At 45.0% G+C, this 24715-nt stretch overlaps 1 protein-coding gene across 4 annotated transcripts in view; it reads left to right on the top strand.

The window, feature by feature from the left end:
- RUNX1 (RUNX family transcription factor 1) overlaps nt 1-24715 on the top strand; it is a 246394-nt gene that overhangs the window by 159995 nt on the left and 61684 nt on the right. For all 4 annotated transcript variants that reach the window (XM_022552945.3, XM_022552943.2, XM_022552944.3 and 1 more), the window contains 2 exons: nt 655-811; nt 19035-19139. In XM_022552945.3, the coding sequence (XP_022408653.1) occupies nt 655-811; nt 19035-19139 (262 nt within the window). The remainder of the gene's footprint in view (nt 1-654; nt 812-19034; nt 19140-24715) is intronic.

Here is a 24715-nt window from a genome sequence, read left to right on the forward strand (position 1 = left end):
CACCCCTCTTCTCTGAGGTCTGTTGATTTTGTAGTTAGTATTAAGCCAAGGGCATGTTTCTGATTTTTTTTCTCTTGCATACCAGAATTCACTGCTAGTGAAAATCAAGGTAGTAGAAGCGAGTAGGGGCAACAAGGATGAACTAATTGCGAAGGGAGAGTTTAAGTCATTCAAGAATCGTCAGCAATTCAGTGGTAGCAATCAAATTTAATTTTAGCAGAAGTAAGTTTAAACACCTAAAAGGCAAAATCCGCCCTATTCGGCCTGTCGGTGGAGGTCTAGACAAATGAAAGATGGGTTAGGTTATAAACTTATAAAAAACGAGACATTCTGTTTCTCAAATATGAAGAATTAAGAGACGATTGTATTCGTGAGAAGGCATAGCTTTTCAAAGTCCTTGCTATAGTGAGTGTTATTCCAGCTCTGTGACCTTGTGTGGCCTCACAGGTGAATGTTCTATTATTTAAACATTTATAACTTTGCATAGTGGAATTTAAAGTAAATCTTCCCATTAAGAACTTTTCTGTTGTTTTGCTTAATTTCTGATTGTCATTCCTTCGCAAACTAAAAAGCATCACTTAATATACATTCAATTTTAGAATAATTATGCAAATGACATCAAAGTTTCTAACATGCCTGATGTCTGGTGTTTAGGTGGTGGCACTGGGGGACGTTCCAGATGGCACTCTGGTCACTGTGATGGCAGGCAATGATGAAAACTACTCAGCCGAACTGAGAAATGCAACAGCGGCCATGAAAAACCAAGTCGCGAGATTCAATGACCTCAGGTTTGTCGGTCGGAGTGGAAGAGGTATGTATCTGTCAGAACTGAACTTGAAATACCCAGTATTTACATAGCAACAAACCCAGATTTCAAAACATCTAGAAGTTTCTGTGATGGGATTCCCTAGAAACACAGTCATTTCTTCCCGTTATTATTGCTACATCAGCTTTTTATTTAAAATTTAATGTTTTTAACAGAATCTGGCTTTACGCTATTGCTTTCTATTATGGAATTGGTTTAAGACTGATTTGGAGCAGGCAAAACATGAATTGTGAATTTCAAGGAGACCTCTCAGATCTTTTCTAAAATGTAAAAAATATAAAACTTACCATCATGGAAACTAAGATCATGCAACTGGGGTTCTCTCTCTTTGACAATTTTCAGATATCTCTTTACTGGAAACCTCTAACTTAGGGCCCATGTGTTATCTTTGACAAGTGACAGAGTTTCAAATGATCACTTCTAATAACTTTAAGGGCTATATAGTGAATGATGATTGAAATGTGTTTCAAGGAAGCATTTTTTATGGTAAAATATGAAGAAATAGTAACATTCTGGCTTGGTGAATTTGATGGCAATGTGACCTTCCTATATGTAATTTGGATGCCTTATTAGTATTTTAGGTACTAATAATATTAAAGACTGGATTCTCCAGAGGAATGATTGCATCAGTGAAGTTCTATGTGTAGTTTTCTTTTTCTGTGCCCGTTATCAAAGTATTAGAGCAGAAAGAGGAATCTTGGCATATTGTAATCTCCTCCGGTTTCCAGTTATTTTCAAATATTGTGTTTTCTTTGTATTGTAAGAAACTTAGTCCTATTTTACAAATAGCAATAAGTAGGATTAGTTTAACTGAAGGAGGTAAGATAGTTCGTTTTGAAAATCTCATTTTTGTAATACAGTATTGAATAAGCTTAGGAATAAAAGTTATTTTGAGTATGATAGAAAAGACGTGGTAACCTAAATAACAGTAGCTGACTCTTGTATTGAAAAAAAGTAAAAGTACAACCAATGGACATTTAAACATAAGAGTAATCATTAGTCTGTATAAAGGCATTTAAAAATATAAGAAAGTCTGTGTTTTGGGGGAATTTGATTAGTCAAAGAGGAATGGGGGTAAAGGCATGCTGCTTTGCGCTATTGTTTTTGTGCTATCCTAGCTGTCTGGGGAATTTTCGAGATAGAATCAAAGGTAGAGAAAATTGTAAAAAACTTATAACGTGATTGAAAATATTTGTTCATAGCACTATGTTAATAACAGGGTAATACCAAGAAAATTACACCACTTATTGAAAGCATGAATGGTGCTATAAGGTATAAAGGCACAAGTCATTCTATGGGTTCACTTGTTATATTAAAAGTCCCCACCTTTCAGTAAATGGAATTCCCATTATGATTCAGAGATGTGTGTTTAGAAAACATCTTGAAGGCCTCAGATGAGTAGAAGCCAATAAAAAACAAAGGCCCTACTGCCTGGTCCATGCCTTCCAGCCTCGTAACCACCTCAGGTCAATTCCTGTGGATTTCTGTTCTTAAGAAGCCACAGCTGAGTATCATTTAGTTGCATTTCCAGAGGAAGTTATATTATCGTCATATGCATCTATGTGGGTCTACGGGTCAGGTTTTGGTTATGGAAGTTTTGGAAACTCTTTAATGGCCCATGCCATTTTCCCATAAGAAGTGCAGTAGTGGCTTTTTGGCAAGGCCCAGGAGGTCGGTGATGATAAAGAGTGAAATTTTGAAAGCAGCCTGCTTTCTTTTCTGGCGTTTCTCGCCCCTCACTGGCCGTGTCTGTTTCAAGTGGGTGACTAAGAGAAGCTCGTGTTTACTTGGGTAACAAGGAACTGTTTCCCCAAGGTGTGGAGTGTTTGCCTTTGGCTGCCTGATTCGTGCCAGGATGCCCTTGAGTTTGCAGAGTAAAATAACTGCACCCAAGGCTGGGCTGTCTTCTGATAACCTGGAACGAGAAAATTAATTGAAACGCTCCATATATGGACAATATCTGTCTTGAGCAGTCTCTGCTTCCCACGCGTGATAATAAGCAATCCAAAATAGAGGAACCCCAAAATGAATGTTTTGCCCAATTACAGTTACTGTGTATATTGTCAGTTTTGAATGATTTTCTTTTTTTTGGTTAGGACTACAAGACAAAATGAGCCATCAAAAGGCCCAGTTTGACTCTCTCATAATTTCTCCCCATAGTGGTAGAATACAACTTGATTTTACGCTTTCAAGTCTAAGTGTCAACATCAAAGCCTGCCAGGTTTTTTGTTTTGTTTTGTTTGGTTTTTTTTTTTTTTTTTTTTTTTGCAATTTCCTTCCCATTACGAAGACAGCAGATGACTCTCACTCATTTTAACAATTAGTCTTAATCTACCTCACTGAATCTTGTCCTTTAAAAGTTTCATAACGTTTTATTAAGTGATCTTAAGACTATCCACTATTTCATTTTTGATCTTAAGACGAGCCACTATTTCGTTTTCTGGTTTTGAAAATGTGTCTGAAAATATGACATTGGCATCAACACACCACACAGGGGCCGAGAAGGTCCTGGCTGTTGGCTCACCGAACATTTCAGTGCCTATTTCCCATTCTGTCAAAAGCCACTGGTCTGATGGATTCTCAAAGGGGCCTGGTGCTCAGTTCCAAATAAAGGGTAGAAAAAGAAACTCCCTTTTCTTGTCTCAGCTGCCAGTCCCTGGGGATTGTAAAACCGCGTAGAAATTGTCAGAGGTTGAACATGGAAGGGTTTTTCTCTGTTCGACAAAACCAATCTGTCTGGGTGCTGGCTGATGTCCAGGACCACAGCTCCTAACCTCGGGTTCAGCCTGCAACTGGGAAAACCTGCCCATCCGGCTTTTACAGCCTTGCTGAAAACACTGGCCCCTAAAAAGTATTGGCGAAGGCTTCAGCAGTCTGAACCTTCCTCCTTCCTTTCCTTTCCTTCCCTCCTTTCCGGCCCTGACAATTTAAATCTCTCCTTCAGGGCTATCTCCCCCTGGGAATTTTCTCCCTTTGATTCAGTATCTCCATATAGATCAACCGTTCCTTTACAATGGAAGAAGAAATAGCAGCTCCCAGAAGAGGGGAGCTGACACCGAGCACACTGCTTCTTGTTCAGAACAATTCACACTTAAACACACGTCCTGGGACTATCCCTTACCTCCAGAAAATCACAGTTCAGGATCGAGAGGTGAGATCGTTAGCAGCAGCTGACATCTGTCATCGGGGCAGGTGCTACGGGTATTTTCAGTTACAAGAAAGTGTATCATGGCCGCAGCCGAGAGACGTTGAAGAAACTTTAGCAGTGAAATCTGTGAGAGCTCCCGTCGCTATTGGAGTACTTAATCAGTTGTAAAGGAATCGATCAATCAGGGATTATGGCCTTAGTTAATTCATTTTAGAACCAAAGAGGAAATCTACCAGACCGTATTATCTACCGCATCGTAAATGGGGGAAGAGAATGCACTGCAAATTTCCTTCTGATTTTCCTAAGACTATGATTTTTAACCTTTGGGAACGTCATGAATAATTTTGAAAATCCTTGGAAGCCTTCTCCCCAGGGGGAAAAAAATGCACACGTGCACTTACACACACAGTTTCTTGTACAATTTCAGTTTTCAGGGCCGCTGAAGCTTGTTTATGGACCTTCTGGGGATCCATGGACCCGCCAAGCTAAGAATCTCTGAATCTGGATCTTTGCCTTGACTATGGAGGGCTCGCCTAGTGCTGTGCTGCACATTGTAGATAACTGGAAAATGAGGAAATAAACGAACACATGAGTTAGACATTCTTCTTACACCCTGTGCTGTTTTGGTTACACCTGCTTTTATTATAGCCAGGACCTGGTGTGTATAATTAGGAAAACAGATCCCAGTCAAACCGCTGGTCCAGACTTTTGAGAGGCCATCAGGTGTGCACGCATATGGTCCCTTGCAAAGGAGAAGGGCTTGTCTTGTCATCGAAGGGGCAGCCTCCTCTCTAGTGACTGCCTGGCCCCCCAGCTGCAGACCTTCACCTCGAATTCCACAACCAGCCCAGAGAGGGCACGTGCTCCCCCATCCGTTAGGACTGGGGTTAATTTCTTGGTGGACATTTGTGTTTATGCTGATCTCCCTGGCAACTTTAATCTTGCCCACTTTCAAACAAGTACCCTTCCCAACTCTTTTATAAAATGAAATTCCTTCCTTATGTTCTTGCTGTGGATGTCTTCCCAGACATAATATTTACGCTGTCACAATCGGGGTTATTGCATATTTGTGTAATGTTTGTTACGTAAGGCATTTTCATTCTTAAGGTATTTTATGTTATTCGGGGAACAGTGTGGGGAGGCTGCCTTTCAGATGAGTGATAGACTGTGGTTGAAGGAAAGGTACATGTAGAAAAGGATAGAGCGTACCGGTATTCTAAGCAGAGACGTGTCTTTATGGAGTGGTCACTACCGAGAAATGGTCTGAATGACTCACAGTATTATCACAGGATCCAAGTCATTCTCTGTTTTATCACAGACTCACATAGTAGGGGGAGGAAAATTCATCTGACAATCTCAGTGTTGTTTCATGGATAACATTCAAGATAATGAGCTGGCAGTCAGGTCTCCTGGAGAGAATACAAGGAAAAGAGGAGAGTTGTGTTAAAATCAACTCTCCCACTTTCCCCCTCTTTTGGGTTGCTACTGATCTACATTTTAAAATTATATATGTACTGAAATCTGTTTTCAGACTTCGGTGTGGGCAAATATTGATGGGAAAAGACCCAGCCTCTGATACACGCAGTCTCTGGCAGCCCTAGCAAATAATGCCTTTCGATGGCAGGGCAAAAGCTAGTGCCCATGATCTGATGTAGAATTCATCTCTAGAGATCAGCTTTCTCATTCTGTTTCAACTTGCCCGTAAAAGAGTAAAAGCACTTTCTCAAAGCAAGTTGCTTCCCACCCCTCCCCCAAACCACCACCCAGCAGTCCCTGTCCCGCTTGGTGTCATGGCAAAGAGGAGAGCTTTCTGGAGAACTGCTTGTGCCTGGAACACGCAGCTTTGCAATTGATCTCTTCATGGTTTTCCTGCTGATTTAATGAAGTGCCAGGCATTGCTGATGGCGTTGGACAGCTTTTTTAAATTGAGGTTATTTATACGAACAGTATTTAAGAACTGATGGGGGGCAGAAGCTGGACTTCTCTCCACCACCCCTCCCCCAAACCCCTTCCTTGCCAGCCGGCTTGCTTTGGATTGAGGCAGCCCTTTTTGGTGGGGACAGAAGACTATCAATCAGAAAGTGCCTCCGAGAGAAATAATGGTTGAGTGATTTTTAGAGCTTCCTGTTTCAGCAGCAAGCATTATAGACATAAACAGTGATCCGGCCAACGGCTGCACTGCTGCTCTGGTTCTAATGAGTCAGTTTTGTATTTTCTTTTGTGCTGGTTGGCGAGGGGCAAGAGAGGATGGAGAAGACTGGTTATGGAAGAACATATTCTGTTTCTTTTTCTTTATTATTTTTAAAGAAAAATGACTTGTTGAAAAGAGAGATGGTATATTGTCTGACGATTGTTTTCTTTCTGTTGGTGATTACAAAACATGTTCAGATGAGAAAGGGGATGTTCATGAATAACCATGTACTGTCAAAATGGAGAGGCTATGTGGTTTTGAAGGATTTCGTGGACTTTCAACCAGAAGGGTGTGTGTGTGTGTGTGTGTATGTGTGTGTGTGTGTGTGTGTCCATCCATACTACCACTGAGAAGACTTCCTGGACCAAATTATCTTTGAGGACTAAATCCATACTAACAAGGTCTTCTCATCTGAAGCCCCAGTAAAGCAATTAACAGGAATTAATACGTGAGCAGTGTGGACTTAATGAGCTGCCCGTGAATACTTTCAAAGGTGCCAGTTTTATCAGCTCACTCTTGGGGCATTCAAGATTTTATGTTTATAAGCATGCGTTAGTGGACTTCAGGCAAAGCCCACCCTCCGTCACTGGTCCTGATGTGAGTCCCACTTTCAACAGAGATGTATTTCGGTCCATGTTAAGAACCGAGCTTGCCATGGCATTCCTGTTGCTGGTGCCCATTTGGGATTCCAGCACATTCCAGTCTCTATTAGGCTATATCGAGCAGCGTATCCCACTTAAGAACTCCATTTTATGTCACTGAACTTCCTCCAATGAGGGTTTCAGGTAGTTGAAGGACCCATAAATCAGAAGGTGATCCCAACAACCTCCTTCGAGAGGCCCGGTGGCCATCCTGCCACTGGATTCAAAATGTGTTTCCCCTGGTTCCCTTGGTGAAGAAACATTCATGTAGGAGCCACTTAAACTGTGTTTTTCTCAAAGATGTAAGTAAATTTCCTGTCTGTTTCTCAACTTAGATGAATCCCTGCTTTTACCTTGAGATTTAAGAGCGTCATTAAGGATGTAGGGGCAGCCCAGCCTGCAGAGCTGCACCCTCCCCCCAGCTTCCGGATCCAAGGATGCTTCTGGGTCTGGTGAATGGGAGGTCTGGCCAGCACCCTCGCGGGTGGTGTGTGGCCTTAACTGAGTCACCTTATGCAAACAAAGGAGACTCTCCTTGGCTCAAACAAAGGCTATACACAGGAATACAGGCATCTGAGCACAGTTGGTGAACTGTGTGCTTATCAGATCTCAGCAGAGAAGGCAAGGAGGGAGGGGCCTGTTTGTAGGTGGAAACACTCCAGTTTGCTCTAGGCATTGGTTTTGGGTTTTTAGAGATGTTTTTCCTTCATTCTATTTGAAACCATTATATGGAGTACAGTCACTATCTATCCATCTATCTATCCATCTATCTGTAATTAATGAGAAACAGTCTAAACTCATATCCTAATACAGCTTTGGCCTCTTTACGTGGTGTATTTCCAGCACCTATGGCACTTGGGTCTGTCCAGATGTTCTGCCTTCCCAGTCCTGCTTGAAACCTCAGGGCAGGTCATAGTTGGTAGATCTTATCTATCAATCTGCCTATCAATTTGGTCTCCCTCGGAGGGTCCCAACGTTTGGCAATATCTGAAGACATTTTTGGTTGTCACCCCTGGGGTGAGGCGTGCTCCTAGCATCTAGTGGGTAGAGTGACTCCCACAGCACATAGGACAGCCCTACCCCTGCAAAGCATCAGTCACGCTGAGACTGAGAAGCCCCGGGCTGGCCTCACACGAATGATCATAAGTCATAAAATGTCTCCTCTCTTCCCTAACACTTTCTGCCTCTTTACCAGACTTATGAAAAACTTCAGTTCACACAGAATAAAAAACAAAAACAAAAACAAAAACGAGAGAGCATCACTGCATATTAGTCTTTTTCTAAATATGAAAATATACTAGAGTTCTGTGTGCATAGGACCGCACCATCTTGGCATCTCCTGGGTTGGAGGATGTGTGGCAGCCAGAAGTAGAGGCTGCAGGTGGAGGGGGCCACCCGGCAGGGAAAGTTCTCCCTCGAGGACTCCCCCCACTTACAGCTGCTCCCTCAGGAATACCACACAGGTGCAGGTCCACAGGGACCATCAGAAACAGTGAAAGTGCACGCTGGCTTCTCATTGCCATCCTCCTCCCCATCAGGCTTCAGTCAGGGGCCACAGATCCACTAATCCAGGAACATGAATTGATGTGAGTGGACAGTGTCCACTTGAACTAAAAAGGGCTAAAAGCAAGGTCCTGGTATGCATCACTGACCAATACCTTACAGACTCCGAAAAGGAGTCAGTTTGCACACCCAAGGGCAATGCATGAAAGGAGTAGGGACGGGACAGAGGCTGATTTGCCGTCCATCCCTAGGAAGCCCTGGTTTGCTGCCCACGTGTTAGGTGTGCAGGGACCACGGACAGACAGAGGGCTGGGTTCTTCTGGAGCTTTCTCCCACCTGCCCTTACGTGTTGGTTCTGCTATCACCTATTTTCTATAATACAAGAAGATTCAGGGGAAGATGACTTGAAAAAAGTCTGAAAAAAAGAGTCCTCTAGGCGTTCTCATTGAATCACAGTGGTGCCTGCTACAGGTGGAATTTCTTGAATACATTTTGCTGTGACTGCGGTCTCTAGTTGGTTGTTTGTTTGCATTTACTCTGCAGGGGGCCCTCACTCCGAACTTTCCTGCCCCTTCTATTTCCTGTAAGTTTTCCTCAGTAAAGCAACCAGCTCCCAGGTTCGGCGTGGAGATCAATTGTGTGTCAAATCATTTGAGACCTGTAAGAGTTAGCTATCCTCCTGGGAATTCCCAGGCGGCGTCTGAGCTGGGCTATACGGAGCCCCCACGCTGCCCACGTTCTGGGAAGTGAAGGTCACTGGGGAAGGAGCTTGGGAACAGCTGTGGCAGGCAGGCGCGCACTGGTGCACTGCGTTGCTGGGACCCCAGCGCCAGGGAAAGGATGAAGATGGGCGTGGGACTCCCCAAGAGGTGGCCTTCCAAGAATTTTCAAAACACAAGAGATCCCGCCTTTAACTAGAACAGCACTGTGTGGTATCACCAGTCACTAGACCAGTGCCTGATACAGAGTGGGGACTCATTAAATATCTCCAGATGAGTGACTACCCCAGGACTCTGCCTACTCTAGGCAGTAGAGCATAGTGGTTAGCACATGGCTATTACTGAATTCTTCCTGGGAGGACAGTGTCTCACCCTGGGCGCCATCAACGTTTAGGGCTGTTTATTCTTTGTCGTGGGAGCCATCCTCTGCATTTTGGGATGGTTAGTGGCATCCCTGGCCTCTACCCAGTAGCCAGGAGCATTCCTTCCATGTCATTCATGGGTGGTGACAACAAGAAGTGTCTGCAGACTTTGCCAAATGTCGCTTCCTGGGGGTGAGGCGGGGGGAAGAAACACTGACTGAGAACACTGGCTCAGGGTTGTGTGTCTGTGGGCAAGTCACTTGACCTGTCTGAGCCCGATTCAGCCTTTGTCCAAAGGGGGCGGGGTACAGTGAGTATTACCTGAGGTAACACAGACTTTAGGGGTTACTACTTTTCATGGTAAGATCAGTTGCTGTGACTGACTCTGCAGGGAAGCTGACGGCAACTCTGTGAGCTCCTAACAAACAATGCAACCGGGACCTGCTTTTTTTGTTTGTCTAAATGAATGACTTTTCTGGGAGGGAACATCAACCCTTATGCTGATCCCTCGGCCCCATAGAGCCAGCTCTCAGGACACGGAAGGGTTATTTATGCGCAGCGGGCACTGCGATTTCAGATCAGCAATGGAAGAGATGAAATTAAATATGTACTGTAATCCGAAAAGAAGTTCTCCCAACTTAGTCCTTCCAACTCTTTTGCCCAAACATTAACAGCATGCCAATATTTATGATTCATACATGCCCCTTTAATTCCCAATCGTATTTTTACAATAAACACTGCATTTTCACAATGAAGCAGAATAATCCCTTTGTCCTGTTGCCGGGCTCCGCAGGCTGGCACCCAGCAGCATCACATTCTTCCTGCACCATAGTTGCTGACTCCACCCAGGTTGAGGGGAGTTTTATAGTGGTGCCATGGCAGCTCGCCTTGGACCACACTTCAGGACATCCTGGCTGTTCCCCTGGAAGCCTTTGAAGGTTGTATCTCAGCATTTTCAGAAACCGCAAGCCAACATCCACACGTGGTTTTCTTTTTTGGTCACATGTCGACAGAGAATCGATCAATCTGGCTGTTGCTTGGAGAGGTATCTTGCATTCTGCCCAAATCCATGGGCTCTGGAGTCCACTAAGGCCATTGTGTCCCATTTAATAGTCCTCTGATTCATGATAACAACATAGAAACACACGCATCTATTTGTGGCGATTCTGCGGGTCTTTGGAAGGTAGTGTGACAAAGTATGAGAAGGTGGTGTGCTTGCCGGACTCACTTAGCTGTGCCGGCCTCAGTCTCCGCATCTGTACAATAGGTATGACAGTGCTCTTCATGTGTACCTCAAAAGGCTATTAGGGTGATTAAAATGAGATGGTGTGTGTAACAAAACTTAGGAAGAAAGAGCTATGACTCACCGCCGCATCGTTCTTCCTTCTGTGGGAGAGTCACCGAGGGAGGAGGGAAGAGAGTGGGCAGGAGGTAGCCCGTGTCTCCCTGAGTCAGAAAGGCAGGAACAACGCTATTTCCATTGTCCACTCCTCGTTGGCAAGGAATCTATATTCCTTTATCCTCCGAGGTACTTTGTAAAATTAGAGTGCCTGAGACACAGCAGGAATTTCATAAATATTCATAAATAAATGAAGGAATAATAATAATATAATCATCCCAGGCATTTGCCGGGCAGCAGCCTGGTGATGGACCTTGTGTTCTCTGTTTTCATTAGTGAGTTGCTCACAGGCTTCGGACCCTGTTCGATCAGGGAACTATAGTGCCCATGGCTACTTTATTAGAGCTGTCCCCCACCCACAGAGGTCATTTCATGGGGGTCTTTCTTTCATTCATTCATTCATCAGATGTGCATTGTGTACCTGCTGCTTGCAAGGCGCTGGGCTAGCACTGGAGATACAAAGGCCAGCTAAAGAGAAGCCACAGCATGCCGGGGCCGGCGAGGGGCCCGCAGTTAAGCAGATGTCACTGTTCTGAGTGGCCAGCACCATAGTGAAAGGAGTGACGGAAGCAAAATGCACAGCTGGGTGCATAACCCACTACAAGCTTAGGGGTCTCTCTGGACAGCTTGTCATCTCAGTGGAGATGTTTCAGGGTGACGAGGGGGCTACCAGCTGAAGGCATCAGGAAGAGTGTCCAAGCACAGAAAACAGGGTTGGGGAGGAACACCGAGCTGGCCAAGAGAGCTGGTAAGGGCCTTGACATCCACATTGGGAATTTGGTCTGGTCCCCCAGCAGGTTTTAAGCAGGGAATTGACATCACCAGATACAAATGGTACGGAGATGCTGGGATTGCAGACTGAAGAGCAGACAGGGCTTTTTGGAGGGTGCTTGGGACCTTAGAGACGGGATCCAAGGTTAGTTGAATTCATGGATGCCAAACCCGTGGATACGGAGGGGTCACTGTATATCCAGTTTGCAAACCCACCACCGGTAAATGTCACCATGTCTAGAAATCAGCTCCCTCCAGGCCCCGCCTACCACACCCTACAGCCTTGCCTAGAGGTCTCTTCCTTCTTCTTCCTACTTGGCCTCCATCCCCACCTGCCCTCCCAGCTTCCTGCAGTAGAGCTATGGATGCGAACAGCCTGGAGAGCAGGCACTGAGGACCCTGACGCTACCTTCCCTCCAAAATGCCCACCCCCCACCCCCCCCCACACACACACCGGACCTCTCTGCCGTGGTGGCATGTGGCCTTGGGCTGTGTGTTTGAGGCACTGGGCTATGGGCACCAGCAGGTCAGGGCTAGGACTAGGCCAGCCCCAGGAGGTCACTTTGGTCACCTGTCCTGTGTGGCATTTGGCCCGTTGGGTGGAAACTGTGGAATTGGGGTGTGCCAACCAAAGGGTTCTCCAGGATGGAAGTACAGGGCAGCAGGCGTGGCCTTGACCTAAAGAGGCTGTGAATTCAGGGTCTTGGAGGTGTTTGGGCTAAAAGGATTAAAACTTGGTTCCTCATCCGAGACGCTCAGGCACTGGGACACCGAAAGAAAAAAGGAAGATCGGAAAGGGGCCATGACATCTGGGGAAGGGAAGTGCAAAAATAGCGTGAGAGCATCATGCTTCTTTGGGGTTCGGTAGTGCGCCTCATGAAGAGAAAGCCTTGCCCATCCAACCCTTTAGTAAAGCTGGGCTCACACCCATGCCACCAAAAGGGAGAACTGAGCCTTCCAAGTGAAGTCAGACCTCATAAAGAACCAGCTGTCAAACAAAGTTTACAGAATAATCCATTGATCCATTTATCAAACATTTTGTTCTTACTGCCTCAGAACAGAAAATGCAAAGATTAATAAAACACCATTGCTGTCCTCACACAACTAACTCATTTTTGTAGACCAGCTCCAGAGAAAACACTTGGCATGTTTTTGGTTTTCTCTAAGTAAAACTGCTATGTTTCAAGTGTTGCATCATACTCAACGCATGCTGTTTTTTATGGAAAGCTTAGTTCTGTATTTTCAGCACCTGACTTTCAGGCAACTTTGCGGGGTTATCCTTGTACCAATAGCTGGGGCCTCCCCCGTACATTTCGCCTGCGTGGCTGCAGGTGCCATCGGTAAGGACATTGTAAACACCGGCGCTTTACACCCAAGTGGACACCCACCGACATCGTCGCCTCAATTCAATGCAGAGAAACCGGGAGATTCTGTACAACTTAAAGAATCTGTCCTCTATTCAGAAATCCCCAAATAAATAATTATACAGCCCCACTGTCAAAAATAGTGGGAAGTGTTTGGGTAAGGAAATGGATGAGCAGAAAAACGTGCACTTTGGCCGTTAGGTTGTTCCAGCGGAAAAGCGAGAAACATAAATTAAAGGTACTTTGTGAAAAATACCCCTGATTCAGGTTTCTCCTGGAATCTGAGGGTTTGTTCATTATAATACTTAGTTATCTGTGATTAAAATTAGACCTGGCACAAACTACATGGTAAGAGGAGAAATCTTCCTGCAACATCGCAGAATCTTTTGGGATTTCCAGAATTTGCAAAGAGCAAAACTTGAGCCTTCCCTGGCTTTCTTGGTTTTCAAAAGCTGCATTTTTATTTTTTTTTCTCTGACTTTCCCTTTCTCCCTCTCTTGGGTGTTTAAAGTGTGTGAGCATGACCGGTTTCCCCGCAGAGATGCACAAATGAGTGGAAACTGTCGTGATTTCGTTTCCTAAGCTCTGCGACCCCCTCAGCACATGGTCCTGCGTGTGTACAGCCTCCCCTTGCGTGACAAAGGGCAAGTTTCACACCCCGTCTAAACTGGCCCAAAAAGGAGAAGATGACTCATGGGTCCAAACCTTCACCAAGGAGAGTGACTGAAACAGAACCCAATGGCTGAGGAGCCACCGCAAGTGGCTTGGCTACCCATGAACCAAACTTAGGGAGGGGCGATCACAAGAGGACGGAGGGAGACACCCATCGCCATAGGAAGACGTGGCCACGACGTGACGGGGCACGAGCTTCTAAGGGCGTGAGATGATCTTGAATCGCCTTTTCACCTTCTGCTCCTCTCCCCACCCTCACCCTTGGGGAACAGGTGCCCATTTGCAGCAATCCTGAGGTTTCGCCACTTCCCAGATGTGGTGAGGAAGTGGCGTGGTGCCCTGGGCCCTTGCGGAACTGCAGCATCCAGCCGTGGCTTTATGAGACCACAGCCGGCTGCCAGAGTCCAGCAGCCCCGGGACCTGTAAATGTGGGACCTAAGAAAGCACAGACCTGGGGCTTTGTCACTGCCTCACCCTGGAGAGTCTGCTATGGCAGCAAATACCCAGGAAGACTCGCCCCGTGACCTTCCTCCCAACTAAATAAAGCACTTAGGATTTTGCACTGGCATTTGGATGAACACGCTGGCATCGAGGGGGACCACACATGCTCTGAGGGGAGCGTTTGACCCGGCTTGTTTATAAAGTGGACCAACCAGTTGTAATTGTGCCCTACAAAGGTCGCCAGCTTGTGGGAGTAGGACTGACGTTGAAGTGGAAGTTCCAGTGGAACGTGCAGTTTTCCCCGATGGGTCTTTAGGCCCCATTCTGCTGCCTGCATTTGCTGAAATTCCTAAAGAAGAGAGGATGGGCCTGGAGGGGCTCAATCGGCACCACCTCCTGCACGCTGAGGCTCACCTCACCTCCCACCATCAGACCTCAACGTCGATTCGCTGCCAGCTGCACCTCACAGGGTTGCCCGCAGCTCTGGTCTTTGTGGAATCATGTTTGTCACATCTTTAGTGATAATTAAACTGATATTTGCTGATTCATTATTTCATTTAATTTGCATAACATCGGTATGAGATGGGAGGACTGTTATCACCCCTATTTTACAGATGATGAGGCCCCCAGAGAGGTTAAGTAACTTGCCCAAGGTCACACAGCTATCCAGGTGCAGAGCTGAGGTTTGAGCCCAGGTGGGCCTCACTGTTAACTAGCACCCCATGCCTTGGCACTTCCACAGGACTTGTATAATCAAGAACTTGTATAATCAAGAACTTGTATAATCAAGAACTTGTATATATCAACTTGTATAATCAAGAACTTGTATAATCAAGTTCTTATCTTTTGCTGCTTCCAGGCTTAAGTCAAGACAGCCCCTCTCTCCTTCACTGTTTCTTCCCGCCTTCTTATTCAGTCCTGCTGTTTGTGCTTCTACACAGCATTCCTCCTGGACACCACCTGCCAGAACTCATGGTGCTGTTTGGGTGAGGTTTCCGTGAGCAGGAGAAGGAAGGTCTCAGGGACCCCCTTTCCTTAGCTCCCTCCGCTGTGAATCCCCACGCAGGGCACCTGTGACCCTGCAGCTTGCCCCCTGGGGAGCCCAGGGCTGCAGTCTTTCAGCAGCACAGCCGGGGGCACCTCTGCTCACTCACCCGATGGGCCAAATCCAGGGCGGCAAGGAGCCTTCCGGCCTCTCCAGGCAAGGACCCGCTCAGGCTACCAATGGGAACATCAGCTCTTTCTACGGCAGCCCCATCTCCCAACCCTGGAGTTAGTCCCAAAAAGCTGATTTCGCTGGTTATTCAGACGATCCGTCCTCCTTTGCTCTCCCCTACCTTCTTACTAGCCTGGCCACAGCTTGCTGAGAAAAACACTTGAGAGGCTTTTGCTCTCCACACCCACACACTTAAAATACCAGGCCCATAGGTCATTTTGATGACGGAATCTGGTTAATAACACGCATGCTCTAGGTGCAGCTACCACTGCTGCAGGTGCTGGCTAAGAAGGGCTGCATCTCGGCAGGGACAAGCCGGGGCGTGGTGGGGCGTGGTGGGGGCGTAGCCAGGGCGGAGGGAAGAGGACAGAGGGCATCGTTCCGAGGGTTCAGTGTGCCCACTGGGTGGCTGTCCCCAGGTGTCAAGTCTGGTGCCAGGTCTGCTCGGAAGAATACAAGGAAGCAGATGGCAGAGTTCTCCTGAAGTGGAAAAATGTCACACACACCTATGAGCAAAATGACATCTCTTATTGCCTCTGTCTATGAGGTCATAAGCAGATGTCCTGGTGCTCAAGGCTGTAAACAATAGTCCGTTGTGCAGGACGCGAACCGGAATACCCCACCTTCGTGAGCCACAGTTACTGTGGCCAAAATGCCCCACCTAGTAGCTTTTACTGAACAGACACTTCTTGACTGCACGTAAAATGATGGGCATAAAATAGTAGAATTATAATTACTAGCAACGATTTCACAAATATTCACTTTGGTTGAATTTCCTTCCCGATTCAGTAGGCCAGTCTGTGGTTAACCAGGGTAAGCGCCAGGAGCCCAAATTCAGCTCAGTTAGAAACTGCCTTTGAACTATAACCCAGGCTTTCAATTAGCTGTTGAGCACAGTTTGGGTACATTAGTGTCACCAGGACTGTTTTCGCTTTTGGGGGCAGGGGCAGAGCATGGAAAAGGTACCACGAGTCTGGATTACTGGTGCTGGTACCACTGAGTTTGAAGGTAGAGATTTAGGACCTCATGACAATAATGTGAAGCACAAAGCTGGAAATCTGGGTTTTCCATGTATCCAAGCTGTGTGACTTTGGACAAACCACTCACCCTTTCTGAGCCTTAGCTTTGCTACCTATTAACCAAGGACAATAAAATCTGTCTTGTTTATTTCATGAGAGTGTTGTGAGAACCAAATAAAATAGTATATGGGAAAGTGCTTGAAAACTTGTAAGTGTTACACAGACCTGAAAAGGCCAACATTAGGAAGACAGTGATTCTTTGTTGTCATTTAGGAAATCAAGAGTAGGGTGGTTGTAAACTTATGGTTACCAAAGGGGAAAGGGACAGGGAGGGACAAATTAAGAGTTTGGGATTCACAGATACATACTACTATACATAAAATAGATAAACAACAAGGACCTACTGTATAGCACAGGGAACTATATTCAATATCCTGTAATAACCTATCATGGATAAGAATCTGAAAAAGAATATATATGAAAAAGTATATATATATATGTAACTGATCACTTTTCTGTACACCTGAAACTAACGCAACATTGTAAATCAACTATACTCTAATAAAAAGTTTTTAAAAATTAAGAAAACAAGAATAGGATGGTTGTAGGAGGGCCGCCACAGGAGTGGGACTGTCCTGGGGGTAAAACCCACAGGTACATAGAGAGTAGTTGTCACTTGTAGTGCCAAGACTGGAACTCTATGACATTTGGTGTCTGGACTGAGTTGAATAGCATTCCCTAAAAAGTCATGTCCGTGGGTGACCTCAGAATGTGACCTTATTTAGAAATAGGGGCTTTGCAGATGTAATCAAGTTAAGATAAAGTCATACTAGAGTAGGGTAAGCCCTAAATCCAATGACTGGTGTCCTTGTAAGGAGAGGGAGACTTGGAGACAGAGGACAGAGAGGGAGGGAGGCCACATGAGGAAGGAGGCTGAGAGTGAAGTGATGCTGCCACAAGCCAAAGAATGCCAGGGATTGCTGGGAACCGCCAGAAGCCAGACAAGGCCGGGACGGATTCTTCCCCAGAGGGAGTACGGCCCTGTCGACACCGCAATTGCGTCAACACCTCAGCTTATTGTCTCCTAGCGCTGGACACCGGAACTAGGAGACAGTAAATTTCAGTTGTTTTAAGCCACCCAGTTTGTGGTAATTTGTTACAGCAGCCCTAGGAAGGAAATATAGTGTTTTCATGGAATCTCTGAAATGCTGAAGTTGCAGGCAGCCGGGGAAACACCCCTGGCACAGGCACACGCCTACACACGGAGATGGGCACTGGGATTTCATCTAGAAGATAAAACCAGGGACTTCCCTGGTGGTCCCGTGGTTAAGACTTCGCCTTCCAATGCAGGGGGTGCGGGTTCCATCCCTGGTCAGGGAGCTAAGATCCCACATGCCTTGGGGCCAAAAAACCAAAACATAAAACAGAAGCACTATTGTAACAAATTCAGTAAAGACTTTAAAAATGGTCCACGTCAAAAAAAAAAAATCTTAAAAAGATAAAGGAAGATAAAATCAGAGTTAAAGGTGACGTTGTATGTATCCCATGAACGCCTTCATTTTGCAAACCAGGAAACTGAGATCTGGAGAGGTCAAATATTTGTACAGGAACCTAAATCTTCTAACTCTCTTGCAGGAAGAGCTGTGCCTCTCTCTCTCTCTCTCTCTTTCTCTCTCTCTCTCTCTCTCCTCCTCCTCCCCCATACACACACACACACACATACACACACACACCTTTGAATACCATGTGCCAGATGCTATTTTAATGATTTTACTCATATTAATTCATTTAACCTCTCCCCAAATTCGATAAGGTAGGAGAAGTTATATGTGCCCATCTTCCATGTAAGGACACTGAGGCACAGGGAGGGCTAGTGACTTGTCAAAGGTCAGCTAGCCAGAATTCAAAACCAGAGGGCATTCTCTGAACTGCTTAGCAAAGAAGAAATTCTTTTAAGTAACTAATGTATTTATATATTAATACTTTTATTATAAATTATATATTTCAAAACAATTTTTAAAAATTATTAAAAGCATTGCATTCGACCTATGCAATGAAGACATGCTTGCATTTCTTAAGTATGTATAAAATGCTTAGATGGAAATCCATCTGCGCATTTACGCTAACAGTTGTCATTGAATCTCAATCTGTCAGCTACATATCCTTAAATCCATTTATTGAATATAAATTTTGTCTGGCCAACCCCATGAGTGCCTATAATAACATCTGGCCTTTCAAAACAATATTTAGAATCAACCAGCAAATAGTTTTTTTAACATAGAGAGAATCGCTCCAATTTAGCCTAGCCTCAAACTTAGGAATTCTATCTTTCCTAATCCTGGGAGGTACAAACAAGTTTAGAGGGCAAAGAGAGAAATGGTTTCTTTTCCTCCTTTTGCTCTGAGCTTATTAAAAGGGAGGACCTGGGGGCAAGGAGTGGACAGCTGTCAATCTGCCTCTATGTCCCTGGGGTCCCGACCTGAAAGAAAACACATCTGAATCTCTCTTGATCCTGTGTTATTCATGACTAAACAAAAGCCACGTGACTAAGGGAAGTGTCACATCTAGACAACGTAGGTGTACATTCCAAAATTTAAGCAAAGCCAAACTCAAAGGAGTATTGGAAAAACCAGTAATGTGTGCTGAAGTCCTGCCACCTTTCCAGCGTGAGGGCTGGAAATCATAAATTAATTTTGAATTGCCCAGCAGATATATTCCGGCCATTGCCTCATTCTTCGTTGCCCTCTTTTGTGTTCCAACAGGAAAGAGCTTCACTCTGACCATCACCGTCTTCACAAACCCACCACAAGTCGCCACCTACCACAGAGCCATCAAAATCACGGTGGATGGACCCCGAGAACCTCGAAGTAAGTGGGCCGCCCCTCGGGGCTGGCACCTCCCCTCCCAGCTGGTACACTCAGGCACCAGAACCCTTGTGTTCCATCAGCATCACTCAGATGTGGCTAAAACTTCTGCCACAGGGAAATGTCAGACCCCTGCAGGGAGGGAGAATTTTCCTTTTGACACTCTCACTCCTCAAAGTTGTCTCTGAGCGCTGGGCTCTTTTTTTGGAGCATCTTCTTGGAGGGCAAAAGGAAATCAGGCTGACTCAAGTGCATGTCAGAATCATTTCAGGACTGCATGGGCCTAAGGACCGAATACGTGGTAAAGTTCAAGGAAGATTGGCCAGGGGCAGAGGTGGTCAAAAGAGGCCAGAGGGTCAGAGTGGACCACAAGGGACTGATCACCGTCCATGCTGGCCTTTTATTCACTTGGAGGCTGGAGATGAAATCTATGAAAATGACCCTTTCCTTTTTGTGCCACAGATCAAAATCTTATTACAGGATTGTTTAAAATAGAGACTGGGAGGGGAGAAGAGTGCCTGAGAGAAAACCAGTAAATATAGAAAGAGGGTACAAAAAAAATAGTTCCTGTGAGGAAAGCTTTTTTATAAAAGGAGTGGGGTTGTTTAGTCTGCAGAAAAATGTCTTCACGGTGACTTAATGACTATCTTTGAGTAAACACACAGTAACACTTTTCCAGAACCACACCCTTCCCTGGGATGGAGGCTGGGTTCCAGTTCCAGATCTGTGGAGCTGACTGGAGCTCCCACCCAGCATCTGCATGCCTCCTAACCATGTCATACCCCCAGTGGAAAATTAATATTCTCTATTAATTTTTATAAAAGGTGGGGTTGAGGGTGTCAGAAACAGGGCTTCCTACCGTGCCAGCAAGTTGAGATGCAGGGATGACAGGTCGTAAAATGAAGTGGTTAAGAATTTGGGTTCTGGGGCAAACAAGTGGAGTTCCGGTTGAGGCTCTTAAGCCTTCAGGAAGTTATGGAGCCTTTCTGAACCTCAGTTTCCTCATCTGTAAAATGGGGATAATAATGGGAGCTTCTCTGTCAGCTTGAATGATACAATGCTGTATGTGCCCGGCACAGAGAATGAACTCAGGAAATGCCAGCAGAGCCTCCCTGCCTGCATCTCTGGCTGCTGCTCTGCACCCCCTACCCCAGGACCATTCCTCCAGAGGACCTGCCTGATGCCTCTGGGGGCTCTAAGGTCACCCCTGGGGCGTGGCTCTCTGCAGGTCATCTTGTGAGCACCGCAGCTCATGGCAGTCTTTCCTACAGTCCTGGCCACAGTCTCATGGCATCTTGATCACCCGCTAGAACCATCCTGGGTGCTGCCTCAACCTTCCCCATACCCCAGAGTGGGCAGAACCCAGCAGAGAACCACCACATCCACCAGGGACACCCCCCCTGCCCCGCAGGACATGGTGTCCGTTCACCATCTCCTTGGTGCCATTTGCCTGCTCCGTGACTCTCGTTATTTCTGACCTCATTTCCCCCGGGCAGATTTTTCTCTTTAAGCGCCTGGAGATGTTCTGGCCATATCCGGACTCAGGAAACTCTGGGACTTGGTAGCATCCCCTGATTCCAATTTCTGTGTGAAAAGCAAACCACAGGCTCAGAAACACACAGTTCCAACCAAACCCAACTTGGGAGGTTTCCAAAGTAGGAATGGCAAATTGAAGACTCCTAGTGACCCTGCATTAAACATAACAGACACACCACACAGGTACCTTGGTGCTTGCAGAGGACCAAAGAGGAAGCGGGCTCAGATTACAGCAGGCATGGGGTTGGGGAGCCGGCAGTTGTGAGGTGTAAGGCAATTGACCTTGAGGGTAATTAAACTTCCAGAAAGGCTCACTCAGGAGGCTGTATGTTCCCTATCTTTAAAAACAGAAGCAGGGAAGTGGGGAGGGGCAAGATAGAGGTAGGAGATTAAGAGGTACAAACTACTATGTATAAAATAAATAAGATACAAAGATATATGGTACCATAGGGATATAACCAATATTTTGTAGTAACTGTAAGTGGAATCTAACCTTTAGAAGTTGTGGATCACTATGTTACACACCTGAAACTTATATAATATTGTACATCAACCACATCTCAATAAAAACATTAAAAAAAAATAAAAATAGAAACAATAGCCATCTCTGGGACAGTTCAAAGGTAGACCTGCCTGGAGGAGGAAGCTTAAACCAGGAGACCCCTCCATATACCTTCCGCTGCCCCTCTTCTCTCAGGCATAATGAAGGGCAGTTTTTGCCCCACAGGCAGTATTTCCTGTAACATTCAAAGAACTAATGGTGGTTGAGCTTTGGAAAACAAATGATGGCCGCTTGGATTTTTAAGAACTGGCAGTCAGAAGGGAAAAACATGTGATTGTCATGGCCGGCCTGTATATACAGTTGACTCTGCTTCCTGCTGTTTTATGACTTAAGAAGACAGTCATTATTGGGAAGGGCTCTTTGAGCAGGCAGAGGGGATTTGCTCCAAGAAGGCACCCATTTTTACAGAGTCTTTCCTGCCAAATGGAATTTGGAGTCTAGGGAAAAATTAACTTAAAAACCAAATTAAGTTAAATGAATACGTATACGTATGATATAAAGAGGTGTTAGAGGCCTAGGTGGATAGTCTCCATCTCACAAGGGGCTTCTACACAAACGTCAGATGCACACAGTCTCCCAGGGTGACTTAGGTAATGCTGACTTTCCTATTCACTGCCTGAAGCCAGGCAGGCCTAAAGGCATGCTGTTTTCTTACGATTACTTGAATGTCTTGATTCAAGGTGGGAACTACTTCTTTTGATGAAACTCTGCTCACAGCCAGTTTTGTTTTGTGTCTTTAAGAGAAAGTTAACAGAATTTTCCCCTGGCTTTACTGAGATATCATTGACTTATAACACTGTATAAGTTTAAGGTTTACAACATGATTATTTGATATATGCATATATTGCGAAATGATTACCTCAGTAAGATTAGTTAACTCATCCGTCACATCGTATGGTGACAGTTTGTTTGTGTGTGTTGGGAACTTGTAAGATCTACCCTCTTGGCAGTTTTGTTGTTAACACATTATTGACCGGGGGATTTTTGCAGAAACTAACTCCTGTGGCCATAATACACGTCTCTGGTCAAAAATGTGTTGACTAGAGTCCGTGCTGAACATTAGGTCCCCAGAACTTTTTCATCTTATAACTGGAAGTTTGTACCCTTTGACCCATTTCCCCACCCCCAACCCCTGGCAACCAGCAATCTACTCTCTGTTTCTGTGAGTTTGTTTTGTTTTAGATTCCACATATAAGTGAGATCATACCGTATTTGTCTTTCTCTGCTTGGCTTATTTCACTTAACATAATGCCCTCAAGGGCCATCCATGTTGTTGCAAATGGTAAATGGTAGGATTTCTTTTTTATGCCTGAATGATATTCCTGTGTGTGTGTGTGTGTGTGTGTGCATGTGCACGTGTGCGTGTGTCACATTTTCTTTATTCATTGTCTGTTGATAGATACTTCGGTTGTTACTGTGTCTTTACTAGTGTGACTTATTCTTTCTAATGCAATTTTAAGAGAGGTCATTGCACAGAAATTAGTATGCCCAGGCAGTGTCAAATCTATGGATTAATAACACCTCCCAAGTCCCTTCTATCATTATTACGGTGCTATGAATTCTGGGTGATTCTGGCAAAATGGTCCCAGCATCACCAAGTTGAGTAGTTTTGAAAAGTTCTTTTGTTTCATGAAATCAATGACTTTGAGAGCTAAAAGGGACCTGAAAGAGGCTTCAGGGCTAATTTCCTCATCGATAAGGGAAAGCAGGCCCAGAGAAATGACATGATCTGCTTAGGTTGGGAGAAATAGTTGGTGATGAAGCCAGGATTAGAAATGAGGAGCTCCTGATGCCTCATCCTGTGCTCGTATCCATCCGTCTGTCTGTCCGTTCATGCATTCACCTCCCCGTCCATACCACACCGTCTACACCTCATCTATTCTAGGCTCTCTGACCCAACCTCGGTATCCTCATTTTCTAAACGAGGTGTCGGCTTATAGGACTTCTCACATTTGTCCCGGCTCTAAGATTGTCTAGAAAGGGCAATTGTTGGCACTTGGTTGCAGGCATGGAGGCTTCAACGTAAACCATTTGTGCAAAACCAGAAGGAAAGCTTATCTCATTCAACCTGCCAGTCAGGTCAATAAGAATAGGACAAAGAATTAAGAAACATGCCACAGCTAGTCTGCTGGCTGGGCCGATGGGATAACTTGATGTTTCCCAGCCATCTTCCTGGTTTTCAGTGGTGACATTGTAGCAAAAAGTGTCTTCCAAAGAGAATTGAAAATATTTTTCATTTCAGATGGTTACTTGCCCTTTGACAGTAGCTGACCTGCCTCTTAGTGAGTCAAGACTTGTTTTTCCCACATTCCACAGGATTATTTTTACATCTCAGATTAATAGAGAAAGTATTAATTGTTGAAAAATTGAATTTATTACGGAGAAAGAACACCATCAGAAGCTATCTCCTGCTGGGAGACTTCTTGCAAGCAGCAATGTGGGGTCTGTTTTCAGTTTGTAGGTAGAACATTTAGAAGCTTGTCAACATATTAAAAGATAGCCTTCTCTTTAAGCATGAAAGATAGAGTGAAAGGAGTTTTCAAGAAAAGGATATTTGAGATTGTTTTTATGTTTTTGTTTTTTTTTGTTTTTTTACTATTTCAGGGGATCTAATGGAAACCTCTAGCTCTCCACCCATGTGCCTGTAATTTAGCCCATGTGTCTGTAATATGACAATATTGAGATACCGAAGCATATTCTCTGTAGATATTTCACTAAATAATTTGAATGCGTGAATTAAGGATATAGAGGAATATATTTGGCTGATGAGGGGTTGAAGAGTAGTTGGGACCCCAATGACTGACCCAGTGATGGGGGGGCCGGGGAGTGGGGGAGATGTCCCAGTAGTGTGGATCGTGGATTGGACATTCTGATGGCACAAGCCATCATCTGGCTGGCCAGGTATCCGTTACATCTGGAACACTGAGTAACTAATTAAAAATGGAAAAGGTTCTTAAAACAAATACTGGCCATTTCTGGGACAACTTCTGCCCTCAGGTTAAGGGAGCCCTTCACAGTAACTGTTGTGTCTGAGCTCTTGAGATTCAGAATAACGGATAGCCAGGTGGAGCCGTTACTTAAAAACTTCAGAATATGCTACTTTCTGGGACATTAGCCTTTTTTGCCAACTAACTATAATACTATTTTATGGGGAGTTACAGTTAAAATAGGTCGATTTAAAATACGCTTAATTCCCCATCACTCAATTGCTTTGTTAAGGACTTTGTTGAGAGTACATCACACGACTATAACTTTCTTCTTTGATATTGAATGTAAATTGCAAACCTATAATATATATAGAGAGAGAAGAAACAGGATCTTTGTTTATGACAGTCATGTTTCAAGTGAAAAAGAGGAATGCATGACAGCCACCCATAAACTTATGGTGCTAATGGACCTAAAAATGTTTGAAATCAAGTTTGTCCAGAAAAGTGTGGGATGAGCAGAAATGTTTATGGATTTGCTCTGGTGATTGACTGAC

The sequence above is a fragment of the Delphinapterus leucas genome, chromosome 4 (assembly GCF_059928025.1).
Source record: "Delphinapterus leucas isolate spDelLeu-1000000601 "Yukka" chromosome 4, BTC_Dleu_Yukka2, whole genome shotgun sequence".
Taxonomy (NCBI): Eukaryota; Metazoa; Chordata; class Mammalia; order Artiodactyla; family Monodontidae; genus Delphinapterus; species Delphinapterus leucas.